The following is a 12982-nucleotide window of genomic DNA, read 5'->3' on the forward strand; positions in this document are numbered from 1 at the left end:
ACTACCCTTAATACTATAGTTAAAGAGGCTTTTACTACTGCCTATATTATAAAAGGTTTTAAGAAGGTAAATATATAGCTTATATATAATAATATTATACTTAGCTAACTAGTTAAAAAAATATAATAAAGTAATAAAGATATACTATTATATTTTATTTATTATTTACTATATAATAACTACTTTAATAAGGTAATCTTTATTACTAACTATATAGAGAAAAAATATAGTAGTATATAAAGTAGTCCTTTAAAAAAAGGATTTAAAGTAGTAAAGTAAGTAATTTATAAAGGATTTTTACCTATAAGTACTAGTAGTAATACCTTAAGGACTAAAATACTAGACTAGAAATATAGTAATAGAAAAGCTAGTACTAGTAAGCTATTAAACTATAATACTCCTTTATAACTAGTATTATTATTATAGATATAAAGGAGGTATATAATAAGTAAGTTATAAAGGTAATATAAGTAAAAATATAGTACTAATAGGTAGTAGTAAAAAGGATAGCCTATAAGTAAAAAAAAGAAGTCTAGTAGTAATATAGTACTACTAAGTATTAAGAGGTAAATAAATAAATAAAGTAACTAACCTTTAAATAATAGCTAGTCTATACTAGAGAAAATTAACTATATATCTTATTTAACCCTTTAGATCTATAGTAGTATAATAATAATACTAAAAGTAAAAAGAAATTTACTATTAACTTTAACTTAGCTCCTCTACTATAGTATATACTTAACTAATTTAAGTATATAGTAAGACCTCTTAGTTAAGGTAATATTAATTAGGTATTAGCTAATATAGCTATAGAGGTAGTAAGGCTAGAATTTAACCCTAAGATTTTTATAGATATTAATAACTTTATTAATAAGAATATTAATTTAGTTATATTAAGTAAAGAATTAGTTAGTATACCTAGAAGTAATAATAATAATAATAGTTATATATTATTACTATTACTACTAATAACACTAATAGCTAGCCTTTTAATATTATAAGGTCCTTTATAATATAAGTTATAATATTACACTATAAAGGATAAAATAAATAGCTAGAGGGCTATAAAGGTTATACTATAAAATTACTTATTTATACCTTTATTAATATAAATAAAAAAAGACTAGTAATATATAGTAAATAATAATAAAAGTAATACTTATATTATAGTAGTAATATAAATTTATAGTTATTATATAAAAAAAGAAAAAAAGGTACTATTATAAAGCCTTTAATTAGGGCTATTAATTAATACTACTCTTGTTATTATATAACGCTATAGGCGTTATTACTTTAAGAAATAAAAAGTTAACTATACTATATAACGTACGCAAAAGTGAGGGTATTTGTGATGGGGGTTGGCAACCCCTTTTTCGGAGTGGCAACCCCATTTTTTTGCCCCCTCTGTGAGGAGGGGGTATTTAGCTCACAGCGCTGACTAAGTTGCCCCCGGGTATATGGTCTGCAAAGAGAGTTACATCCTCCTTTTCTGACCATAAGAGAATGGCAAGCCCTTGAGGTCATTTTGAGCCATCCAGGATCACAAGTAGGCTAGGGAACTCGAAGCCCACAGTTACAAGTCAGCAGTTGATGGAAAATACAATGAGGTTAGATTTCTCGATATGAAATGTCACAATAGCATTTGGTCAAGTTCCAAATGTCACAAAGATGTAACATTTAATGCAGTCTGCCGTAACGTCAATGAATACAGCAGATAGATGTGACAACCAAGCAGGACAACAGCGGAGGGAGGTTTTATGAGAGAGTATACAACATTGTGATAGAGTTCGATCACAAGTTCGTATCATTTAAATAACAAATATAAACCAGTTTCTATTTAGCTACATGACGTGGTTGATGTACTGCGTAATGTTACTATCTGGAGGATTGAACTATGTTAGCCTCCTGTGACTTCTTTAGTAAGCCTTGGTAGGTGTAGCGGAGTCAGAATCACTTCCGCGAGTGCTCGTGACACGGACATAGGTCTTGAAGCCGGAAGGTGTGTTTCCGCCACCGATGTTTGGGAAGGCTTTGGCTTCGCCACCAGCAACCGGAAGCACAGTGGGAAGTGTGATACCCTCACCGCTACCACCGAGAATTCCAGTAGGTAGAACGTTGTCGAGCGCACCGCCAATGCCACCCTTTCCAGCAATACCACCACTGCTACTATAGGCCTTGGAGGGGTTGACGCTGCCCTTGTCGTTGTTGCCTCCAAGAAGCCCGGCAGGAAGAGCGTTGTCGAGAGCACCGCCAATGCCACCATTTCCACCAATACCACCATTGGCCTTGTTGTTGCCTCCAAGAAGCCCGGCAGGAAGAGCGTTGTCAAAACCACCACCAATGCCACCATTTCCACTAATACCACCATTGGCCTTGTTGTTGCCTCCAAGAAGCCCGGCAGGAAGAGCGTTGTCGAGAGCACCGCCAATGCCACCATTTCCACCAATACCACCACTGCCACTATAGGCATTAGAGGGGTTGACGCTGCCCTTGTTGTTGCCTCCAAGAAGCCCAGTAGGAAGAGCGTTGTCAAAACCACCACCAATGCCACCATTTCCACTAATACCACCATTGGCCTTGCTGTTGCCTCCAAGAAGCCCGGCAGGAAGAGCGTTGTCGAGAGCACCACCAATGCCACCATTTCCACTAATACCACCATTGGCCTTGCTGTTGCCTCCAAGAAGCCCAGCAGGAAGAGCATTGTTGAGACCACCACTAATGCCACCATTTCCACCAATACCACCATTGGCCTTGCTGTTGCCTCCAAGAAGCCCGGCAGGAAGAGCGTTGTCGAGACCACCACCAATGCCACCATTTCCACCAATACCACCATTGGCCTTGCTGTTGCCTCCAAGAAGCCCGGCAGGAAGAGCGTTGTCGAGACCACCACCAATGCCACCATTTCCACCAATACCACCATTGGCCTTGCTGTTGCCTCCAAGAAGCCCAGCAGGAAGAGCGTTGTCGAGAGCACCACCAATGCCACCATTTCCACCAATACCACCACTGCCACTATAGGCATTGGAGGGGTTGACGCTGCCCTTGTTGTTGTTGCCTCCAAGAAGCCCAGTAGGAAGAGCGTTGTCGAAACCACCACCAATGCCACCCTTGCCACCAAGGAGTGCAGTACCGGGCGATATACCCTTGTTGTTGCCACCCAAAAGTCCAGTTGGAAGAACATCGCCAGAACCACCACCTGCTAGATTCGCGGGGACCAGACCAATGTCGCCGCCATTGCTGCCGCCACCGGAAAGATTGCCCGCAGCGGTTTTGTCAGGGCTATCGTAAGAACCTGGGCGAGCGAAAGCACCAGCTGAGAAGGCAGTGAGAGCGGTAGCGAAGACGGAGCCCTTCATCTTGATATTCTTCGAATGTATCGATGCTGTTGATCAGTCGTTTCAGAAAAGAAAATAGAGAAAGATTGGCAACAAATCTGGCCGAATGAGAGGACTGGTTTGAAAGACGAACGGAGGAGAAGACTTGCTCCTAAGTGATAAAGAAAGTATGGAGTGATGTGCGATGGGGACAGAAAGTGTGTACAGCAATTGCGATCAAGGACCCTTTTATGCTCTTGATGTCTGGAAGTACAGAGCGCGTAGTATGGCTGGAACCCGTCTGACTGCGCTGCCATGGTGGCGTCGACTGTTTGAGCAACTTGACGAGAAAGGAAATGATAGCTTATTCGTCATGACACAAGATGCTAAATAAGGCTGTCATCTTAAATTGGAGTAATGTCCCCATGTGTTTAGTTCAGTCCCCAAGCCCTGAGTCTGGACCTTAAGAATTCTTATTAATTGTTATTGTTATTAGATGTCGCTTGAGAGGAGGCTTGAGAGCATAGATTGTGTGACTTGACTGCATTTGATGAAGAGAAATGAGTGGTGAGGTGGATGAGTGTTTTATCAGTATGGCTAACCTCAAATTCTTAAGGAAGCGGGGCAGTAGCGTGTATCAATCGTAAGCTAGTCGGAGTGTGCCATCTCATCCAAACGTGACGTTAAACGATACGCGTCGTCTCGAATCCGCGGATCGACTGCTCTAAGGATCCCGACTTGGCAACTAAACATTCCCTAATTTCTAATCTCTGTACTTCATTTCCCATTTTCTCTAGGGACAAGTTATTGTCAACGGATCTGTGGCGGTTTCGTTCATCGGCGAGGTTTCCACTAAATTAGTTCCCAATTTGCAAAATAAACTACTGTAGCGGCACTTGGCCGTTCATGTTTCACCCTTACCCTCTAGTGCAAACAAAGCTCAGATAGGTCCGAGGGCATTTGCTCTTCGTGTCTCCTCGAACCTATGGGGCTTTGAATCATTTTGATACAAGAAACATGAATAGTGGAAACAGTGAGTCTGCAGCTTTAATGACATTCAACGTTCCTAGTTATTCCAGATCTCGGGAGCATTGAACGTGATGGTAGCGTTCTCCAGTTTGATGCCAGGATGGAAACGTAGGAGACCCGGCCAAAAATTAGGGAAATTCTCATCGCCCACTGCGTTCGTCCCAAGATTATCTTCAACGTCACCACCCTCCTGATTCAAATCAAAAATTCCCAACGATGCACTGTCGGTGACTTGCTCGGGCACAGTGGCAGCCCAATGACTTGTTCCGGCAAGCTCACCTAAGCTGGTGTTGGCATACGGAAGAGGCGGCTGGGCCAGAGTGGCGTTGACGCCCAATATTTTGTACAGATCTGTGCTGAACGGTAGAACGCCTGGCAGTGAAGGCTTGAATTTAGCCTGGAACCAAGGCTTCCCCGCAGGTTTGGACTCTCTTGGGTCTCCCGTCGTATCGTGAGGGTAAATCTTGACAGCTGTTTCCCCGTGCTCATCCTCAGTCCAGTCAAACCGGGCAAGGTGTTTGGGAATATTCCAGTCTTTTGATAAGTTAGCAGCCATCACTGCCTCTCCATCTTCATGGATATTATTGATCAAAAGGAACCCATACTTATTCTCCCATTCCAGCACGTGTACTTTTGACTGACATAGATTCTGCTGACTCTGACATTTGTTCTCTCTTGGGAAATCCCGCTTGCGGCATCCGTGTAACTGTACTTGAAGAAACCAGGAACAATGAGTAGTTCATCATACGGCCCTACGGGACTCTCAGTGTACCGAATGATTTGGATCATGCCTAGACCGCCGAGATATTCGCCCTCCGTAGCTGATGCGAACTGCCGCTCAAGAGGCGGAAACGCCTTTATCGGTAGGTCGGTTGATGGCGTAACAAAGGTGATGGCGTAGACTGTGCCCTTCAGAGTCCATGGTGCGGGTGCAGGCTCGATGGGAGCCGGTGAGTTGTTGTTCCACTGAGCCAAGGTGAGCCCCGCAAAGGTTGCCACCAGAAAAGAAACACCGTATCGCATGATGATAGCTGATAGCTGAGAGATGTCAAAACAGTCGAGGAACTGCCAGTCTTTACTGGCTCATTGAATTCTTATATATTGGGATTGATTAACGCGCTGGCATCGGTGGCAAAACCAATCGAGGTCCACAGTCGAGCTTATGTATGATTTGTGTCGCTCAATCAAGCCGAAATCCTCTTTGAGCGTTGCTCCTCGTCAGTCACAGCAAGCAACAGAGGTCGCTAGCTTACTTATGGCAAGCACATCGGAAAGAGCTGTCGAGCTCCATATTGATTAAGAGATTCTGGTCATGGTCATGCCGATCGACATTGGAGAGAGCGGGGCGGGCGAAGTGGTAGACATTATAGGTTAGCGTGTTGGTTGGGGTGTCTGTTGATGACCCAGAGGTCTGCAATTATGCCAAACGTTGAAATGAGAATATGGACGTCATATAGAGGCTTTGACAATGAAAGCGGGAGGGGAAGCATCCGGAACGTCAAACAAGATGGAGATTCGGCAAACAGCACAGTTGGACAGACACTTGGGAGCTTCAACCGAGCTGCCTATTATTGATGTTCGCTATGAAAATCTCAAAGCCTAGCAGAGAACGACGCTGTTCGTCCCACTTGTTCATTGCAGGGGAGTCGCAACCAATAAGCGAAGGAGTTTACGATGGAACGTTGATGCGCCACTAACTAATAGGTCCTTGTACTGCCAATTTCGCAAATCTAAAGCTTCCTTATCCCCTGTTAGTGGTGGGGGGCTCAACGCGCTCACGACTTGTCCGTTCTCGACTTCAACGTAGGAGCGTCGCCAGTTGATGTGGTGATTGGTACAACTACTGGATCAAAAACCCACCTTCGCCGACCACAAGACGACGCGTCCTAGGCAGAACCCACTTCAGGCAGTTCATGTTTGTGAAGTTGTTGCACCATTGCTAGGATGCATTACTTCAAGTTTCTCCTCCCTTCTGTTCTTAGCGTTGCCACTTCTGGATTCTGGGCTCGATTCTCGTAAGACTAGTAGTATCTGGGCCATACTGGATAGCTTTGTTCGCATATCTCTCGACAGCCTCACTGATATGCCCAACGCCGAGCAAGCCTATGGCAGCGTTGAACAGAGACGTTTCATAACCTCAAAGGTAACGGAACTGTTGCAATAATAAGGGGACCCGCATTGACGAAGTGTGGTAACAAGATGTGATAACGTAAGCAGACCCATAAAACCCTTCGTCATCTCAGCATCGGTATTTGTTCATCACATCATCCCCGCGCCAGTCGAGATACCTCAAAGTTGCTCTTCCGTTACAAACTCTTAGTCTGCTTCACTGCTCATAAGTAGGTTTAACAAAGCATGCGCATGCAATCTATTCGCTCACGTCGTTCAAGTCTGTTACAGGTCCGCTGCCGCCCGTTCAGTCCCTATTCGCAAGCTCTTTTCCACAATTCATCCATCATGACGGCAAAGACCCAAGAACCGGTCATCACCAAGACTTCAGACCTTCCTATCGAGGAGGCTAAATGGGTCACTCTTAAGAAGATCGAATACGTAGATCAGATCGGCAAAACACGTACATGGGAGGTCGCCACACGGAAGACCAGAGGCAAGGCCGGTATCGATGCCGTGGCTATGGGCAATATCCTTCTGCATCCTACCCGTCCGCCGTCGACCATGCTTGTCATCCAGTATCGACCACCACTTGACGCGTACACGGTAGAGTGGCCGGCCGGGCTGGTTGACGCCGAAGAGACGGCTGAACAGGCTGCGGTGCGCGAATTCAAAGAGGAGACGGGCTACGACTGCCGTGTGATGAGCGTGAGTCCGACGCAAGCTGCGGACCCAGGTCTCAGCAATGCCAACATGCAGCTGGTGATGGTCGAAGCTCAGTTGGGCGAGGAGGAGGAGATGCCTGAGCAGCGTCTGGATGATGGAGAGCGCATCGAGCGCGTGATTGTGCCGCTTGCCGAGTTTTATGACCGCTTAGTAGAGTATTCGAAGCAGGACCGCATGATTGTGGCGGCTAAGCTGTTCCACTTTGCAGCTGGGATGAACTTTGCTAAAACGCAAAAGTATCTTGGCTGATAGGACTGGGCCTTTCAACAAAGAATTTATGTTCAAGCGTTCCGAACTTGGGGCCACTGTCGATTAGTAAAACTATTAGTGCACTCTTATGTAAAGTACTCTGTACGGCAGAGCGATATAGTCATGTGTTATAAGACGTGATCCACCGCCCGGCAAAAGGAGCCAGCACCTATCCATACACTATGAACAGAGTCACGTGGACATATGTAGATCATAGGATCCAGTGCTGCAAGCGCCACAGACGCCACAGCCTTGAATTATGTAATAGCTGCGCCACATATATTACCCAGGCTTAGCCCCTTTTTCTTTGTTCCTCAAGGTTTAAGATTGGCTTGGTCTGATGACCACATCATGAATCGCAAGTGACAGACTACATTGCTTAAATATTGTTCACCTGCGTTGCCAAATTCTAATACTCTCTTTTTTCTCGCATAGTCCAGGGTGTCTGTCGGGTCTGGACGAAGCGCAACTTGGCAGGGCGAACCGCGCCACGCATTTGCGCTCAAGGTGACAGCTGATCCGAACGGGCTGGTGGCCTACGGAAGAGTGAAGCAGCAGAGTAGTTATCCTACGGGCAATGTGAGCTCGGCAACTGTGTGAGCAACTGCCTCTGCCCTTCCCTATCCGTGTGGCCAGTACACAACTCTTTACACAAAGACGGCGCGCCCCGTCTCCAGCGGTCGGCTACCATGGACACTCAAGACACGTCGTCAATCAGCAATGGTACCAGCACCAACAGCTCTCATCGCAAGCAGCACAAGCGCTCCTCCTCTCTAGGCTCTTTGTACGAAGTCCTTGCCGACCTTGATGACACCCAGCTGCAGTACCTCATTCAAGAGATGAACCACACCGGTCATCGCAACGTGCCCGTATCCCAGGCGGTATCAGCTTTGGAGGCGCAAGCTCCCCTCAGCTCCCTCAGCTTCACGGGCCCAAGGACGTCAGACCCTGTGCAGGAACCCCAGCGGCGACTATCCAAGTCACAACAAGGAAAGCTCCGACTCCAAACTGCTTTTCGAAGGACCCCCTCGCTGCAACAGGGACAACACGGTTATACAGGAAGCCATGGCGCCCGGGACGCGAACGTGGACGGTGGATCCAGACGCTCATGCAGCACGAGCACGGTCCCTACAACCCAGAGCCGCGAATGTGCCCAGAAGTATAGCGGCTTGCCCGAGGCGTCCGATAGTGTCGTCTGCTCCGCGACTGTCGAGTCTCAAAAAAGTCAATCGCTTTCTCGGCCACCGACAGAAAACAAAACCGACACTGGCGCGGTGCAGCCACCGATTGAAAGAGCCAGACGGGGAGGGCCCACCTACAGACGCATCCCCCGACCGGATTTCAGTCTCCCCGAAGGCGTCACTGTCGTGGATCTGCTTCAACTGCTCGAGGTCGAGTACCTATCTTCCAATTCGTCACGGTCATCCTCCCCTAGCTCTACATCTTCTCCGTCATCTTTATCATCCCCGTTTCCGATGCAGCGACTGGCTTCGGGATCCAAGCCCTTGACCCAATTACCAATCTGGCCAGGGTCGCGACCGCTACGAAGACACACGTCACGATTGGACATGGCTCTAGACGTAGAGCGGTCAGCTTCTGGTGCAATGGAGATCGGAATGGGCATGCTCGAGCCTCGGGAGCTGAGATCCGCTTCGCTAGGAACACCCGCCTTCGATTCTGTGGGCCGTACGTCTCTCGATACTTTTGAGCGCCATTTCAAGGGCGAAATGCCGTCTCTTGCACCACCAGTTGTTTATGAGGGAATATTTGATGTTCTAGAGAACCAATGAACCCATCTTCCAAATCCAGTTGAAGGCGAGTTCATCCCGTTACGAACACAGCTTCACCAGGAAGTCGGGTTGTGAGCTCGATTGGGACATTCTAGACTAAAACCCTCTGGCTGTCGTTGGGATAACGTTTGGTCTATTTGTGTGTTGTAACACATTGGGAAAGACTCATGCTGGCCTGAAAAGAGCCTCTGATTGAAAGATGGCGATGCAGACACATATTGCACATATTGCAGGCGATGTCCCGAGTCTCGGTCTAAAGTAGCCACCTTCGACGTCAAGCTAGTACCACCAGCTCTGTCCGCGCCACCGCGAGAAGGATAGCAAATCGCGAGTTTACTCGCCATGATGCCATTGTATCATCAAACAGGAATCGGAGGTCCAACGAGACAGCCAGCACCAAATTGTATCAATAATAAGACGATATTTTTGGTACAGCAGCTCAATCGTCGCGAGGTTCTTCGATTTTGCCGACGCTTGTGTTCGACAATAGCACGGTAGGCAATCGGCGTTTTCTTGAATGATGCCTGGACAATGGGCTAGAAATATCGAGACATAGGCAATCAGCAAGGCTGAGCTAGGTTGGGCCAGACCGGAAGGGACTTCACGTCTGGAAGATGTAAAGTGAAGTCGAGCTTCTATAAATCAGGCGATCACGGAAGCCTTATCTAATATTTCGTCACCTAACCATAGATTTGTTTTCTAAAATCTTCCTGCTCACGAAAATCTCTCGTCGCTTGTCTTCACCAATGAATTACTCCGCTTTTGAGTGGTTAATTGAACCAAAGAAGACGGGGGTCTGAAACAAAGTCCAATAAAAAACAAAACATAGATATGTGTTGGATTTTTTCCGCTTTCTAAAGTATTTTTGTGTGTCCATCAATATTCCCACAGTTGCTCTCGCACGCCAGTCTAAAGAATGTATTTACGTGATTACCTTCTAACTACAGGATTTGGCTATCGTACGAACACATGAACTATGTCTAGCACTCCTGTGCGTCAGTTCGGTCTGAACGTACATTATTTTCACCTTGGACCATTAACCGAGGGTCGAGTGATTATACAGTTTGTGCCCTGTCCCAGGTGTGCAGAATCATGTATTGTACGGCCATGTGACGTTGACGTTCCAACAATGTCGAGCATGCCGAGAACTTGCATGTTGAAGGGAATGGATAACTTACCAGTTGGCACACCTTTAACTTTGAATGTTGGTAGCCCTCCTCGGTGCCTTTGGTCGAGGACATTTGCAACATATTGCCTATCTAAATACATCACCTAGAGAGATGTTATTGCAGAGGTCAAGCCGAACAATGCCATAGTAGAGCCTTAAAACGGAGAATCTTTCAATTCCACAAACGTCTAACATGTCGATATTGAACATGTCTGAGTTGATTCTGATGAAAATTGCTTCTCGCCGAATGCCAACAATACTGACCTGCACGTCCATAATGTATTGCAACAATTTCCGTAGACAACACTCGGTTCTCTTGGTTAATATGACGACGAATCTGCCTTCCCCCAAGGGTGTTATGACAAAAGCCATATAGATGCTGAACGGCAACAACGGAGCCCGAATGAAGGTCTGGGCTGGAAAACATGTAGCGACTGGTTTTGTGGACAACATAACCTTTCGCAATTTTCATTCGGCAAACTCATATACATTCAAGTCTCGCCTCTATTTGATTGATATCTTTAGAGTAACAATCCAAGAAATCCCCGAGTGGCTCTGCAAGAGAGAATGGGGAGTAACCCTGTCAAGAAGTTATTCATGGATCAGTGATTAAAATGGTTAGAATCTCAAGACCACTTTTACACCTTAGCGGGCTATTACTACAATAGTGAAAGAAGGCAAGAGACCCGATCAACGCGGATGCAAACCTGGAAGCTGCTGGTTGCACTGACTCAAGTCCTGTTGCACGCATTATTGCGGAGGCAAAAGTTTCGCCGTGCTTTTGAATCCCAGGAGTTGGAGCCCATTATGAGCATTTTCTTGGAAGGTAAGACTGCATCACTTCTCAATGGTCCGGCTAATTTGATCGGATGGTGTTCGGCCGAACAGTTCCGCCTTGGCGGGATTGCTCGGGCATGCCTTATCCCGTTTGTACAATCTTCTTTTGCGAGATGAACCAGTACAACGTGCCTGGACTTATCAGTGGCTGTTCCGTCCAAAAGCTGACTTCCCAATATTACCTAGCCTTGTTTAGGTGGTGAAAGATAAGGTTAAACGCTTGCCGGCAGTTTGTCGACGGAGGCTTTCTCCCAGAATGGCAGTTGGTCTTGGCATATGCGGAGAAGTGTAACGTACAAAGAGTGATAAATGTACATTCCGTAGGTCAAGTCGCGTTTTGGGTCACGTAGCGTTGTATCGATGTTGCCGCAAATCACGGGCTGCTGCAGGAACACAGACCCGGGCCTATCACAAGAGCAACCGCGGACCAGATTTGCACGGTGACTAGGGAGTAAGTGACGAAAATCATTTCTGAGATTGTCGCCCTCGGCGCATGTGATACCATGGTGCCATGACCTTTCATCTTAGGTACTGAATCGGGCGATGAAACCAGGCCTAGGTTAAAATCTAGTTATGGTAGAAAGGCAGCCGTATCATCCACATAAATGGATGCATATTAGGGTCTGATTGTTCGCCGCCTGAGCATTGGTGGTCTAGGAAAATATATGTAATCCGTTTGGCCCCTACATTTTGCGTATCTTCTCTTCTCTGGTTTTCTTATCAAAGCTGCGAAACCCATCTCGGATACACCAAATCAGACCCTGAGCTACACCATCTACTAAGCATGAAGCTGTCATTTCTCGTCACCATCGTGGCTTACGCCACTACTGCTCAAAGTGCCATCACATGGACTCTCCAAAAGGGCACGAACCCCACGGCCGACGAAACGGACGCCTACAACAAAATTGAGGCTGCTATGCGCCTTGCCGTTGCACGCCATTCCAGACTTGGAAGTGCAACCAAGAACCTGCGTGTCTACTACACTCCTGGTGTTCCGACAGCAGAGTCAAACTACAACGGCGACATGCGTTTTGGCACCGATCGCGCTTACATGAACGAGCGCACTGCTCTTCACGAGATCTCTCACACCTTAGGTGTTGGTCAGACCGAAGCATTTGACCGCAAGTGTGCTGCAGGCGATTGGGCGAGCGCATTGCCACTCCTTCGGTCTTGGGATGGAGATAGTGCGGTTATCAACTGCGGAGGCTCACACATTTGGCCATATGGGCTCAACTACGACGATGAATGGAGCGAAACGAATGCCAACCGCCACGTTCAACTGATCAATGCAATGATTCGGGATGGGATGTAGGTGCATTGTCAATCAATTATGAAAGGTCAACTGTCGTGCAATCTGTGGCTGGGAAGGGGATGCAATTCTATTGCTCTCAGACTCTGTTGACTAGGCAGAAATTCCTCGGAATTGTATCGAAACTAATACTGAATGTTTTCGAATCTCTATGTTATATGTGCGATAAGATTCAAGAAGTCATCTATTCGAATGATTCTCTTAGTGCGTCTTCGACAGCACGTCGGCATGGCCAGACGCATTTCATGGACCAAACAACATAATGCCATGATGGCTACATAAAATGTATTTCTTCATGACCATTATGCCTTCACCAGACGACCAGGAAAATGACGAGCTCATGTTTCTCCACCCTGGACATGGATGATGTCTCCTTATTGGTCACAGGAGTTTGGTTTGCCGACGACATATAACCCATCAAAGATATGGCGCACAAGTGCAGGCATCTTCT

General features: G+C 46.4%; 5 protein-coding genes across 5 annotated transcripts; 3 read left to right on the forward strand and 2 right to left on the reverse strand.

Moving 5' to 3' along the window:
- Window positions 1–1826: 1826 nt before the first annotated feature.
- Window positions 1827–3508, reverse strand: LY79DRAFT_615319 (uncharacterized protein). The gene is made up of 3 exons (XM_060561989.1): window positions 3005–3508; window positions 2363–2587; window positions 1827–2296 (listed from the first exon to the last, which is right to left on the reverse strand). Exons 1-3 carry the CDS (start codon window positions 3354–3356, stop codon window positions 1917–1919), a joined length of 957 nt encoding a protein of 318 aa, XP_060409643.1. The 5' UTR covers window positions 3357–3508; the 3' UTR covers window positions 1827–1916.
- A 728-nt stretch (window positions 3509–4236) lies between these two features.
- LY79DRAFT_640199 (uncharacterized protein) lies at window positions 4237–5516 on the reverse strand. Its single transcript, XM_060562332.1, has 2 exons — window positions 4949–5516; window positions 4237–4877 (listed from the first exon to the last, which is right to left on the reverse strand). The coding sequence occupies exons 1-2, from the start codon at window positions 5364–5366 to the stop codon at window positions 4381–4383; spliced, it is 915 nt and encodes a 304-aa protein (XP_060409644.1). The 5' UTR covers window positions 5367–5516; the 3' UTR covers window positions 4237–4380.
- Window positions 5517–6511: 995 nt separating this feature from the next.
- Window positions 6512–7624, forward strand: LY79DRAFT_566757 (NUDIX domain-containing protein). Its single transcript, XM_060558848.1, has 2 exons — window positions 6512–6682; window positions 6734–7624. Exon 2 carries the CDS (start codon window positions 6801–6803, stop codon window positions 7425–7427), a length of 627 nt encoding a protein of 208 aa, XP_060409645.1. The 5' UTR covers window positions 6512–6682; window positions 6734–6800; the 3' UTR covers window positions 7428–7624.
- A 492-nt stretch (window positions 7625–8116) lies between these two features.
- Window positions 8117–9217, forward strand: LY79DRAFT_593486 (uncharacterized protein; the record flags this gene model as incomplete). The annotated part of the gene is made up of 1 exon (XM_060561563.1): window positions 8117–9217. The coding sequence occupies one exon, from the start codon at window positions 8117–8119 to the stop codon at window positions 9215–9217; it is 1101 nt and encodes a 366-aa protein (XP_060409646.1).
- Window positions 9218–11084: 1867 nt separating this feature from the next.
- On the forward strand, window positions 11085–12587 carry LY79DRAFT_662372 (uncharacterized protein; the record flags this gene model as incomplete). The annotated part of the gene is made up of 2 exons (XM_060562811.1): window positions 11085–11211; window positions 11843–12587. The coding sequence occupies 2 exons, from the start codon at window positions 11085–11087 to the stop codon at window positions 12532–12534; spliced, it is 819 nt and encodes a 272-aa protein (XP_060409647.1). The 3' UTR covers window positions 12535–12587.
- Between the last annotated feature and the right edge of the window lie 395 nt (window positions 12588–12982).

The sequence above is a fragment of the Colletotrichum navitas genome (genome assembly GCF_030913465.1).
Source record: "Colletotrichum navitas strain CBS 125086 chromosome Unknown LY79scaffold_80, whole genome shotgun sequence".
Classification (NCBI taxonomy): Eukaryota; Fungi; Ascomycota; class Sordariomycetes; order Glomerellales; family Glomerellaceae; genus Colletotrichum; species Colletotrichum navitas.

What these genes read in the sequence shown, in the direction of transcription:
- LY79DRAFT_615319 (XM_060561989.1), bottom strand. Translation starts at nt 3,356, where the DNA reads ATGAAGGGCTCCGTCTTCGCTACCGCTCTCACTGCCTTCTCAGCTGGT. An exon ending in CAATGCCTATAGTGGCAGTG is followed by an intron (nt 2,588 to 3,004) that starts GTGGTATTGGTG and finishes GGCTTCTTGGAG; the next exon opens with GCAACAGCAAGGCCAATGGT. An exon ending in CAACAACAAGGCCAATGGTG is followed by an intron (nt 2,297 to 2,362) that starts GTATTAGTGGAA and finishes GGCTTCTTGGAG; the next exon opens with GCAACAACAAGGCCAATGGT.
- LY79DRAFT_640199 (XM_060562332.1), bottom strand. Translation starts at nt 5,366, where the DNA reads ATGCGATACGGTGTTTCTTTTCTGGTGGCAACCTTTGCGGGGCTCACC. An exon ending in GTGCTGGAATGGGAGAATAA is followed by an intron (nt 4,878 to 4,948) that starts GTATGGGTTCCT and finishes ACTTATCAAAAG; the next exon opens with ACTGGAATATTCCCAAACAC.
- LY79DRAFT_566757 (XM_060558848.1), top strand. Translation starts at nt 6,801, where the DNA reads ATGACGGCAAAGACCCAAGAACCGGTCATCACCAAGACTTCAGACCTT.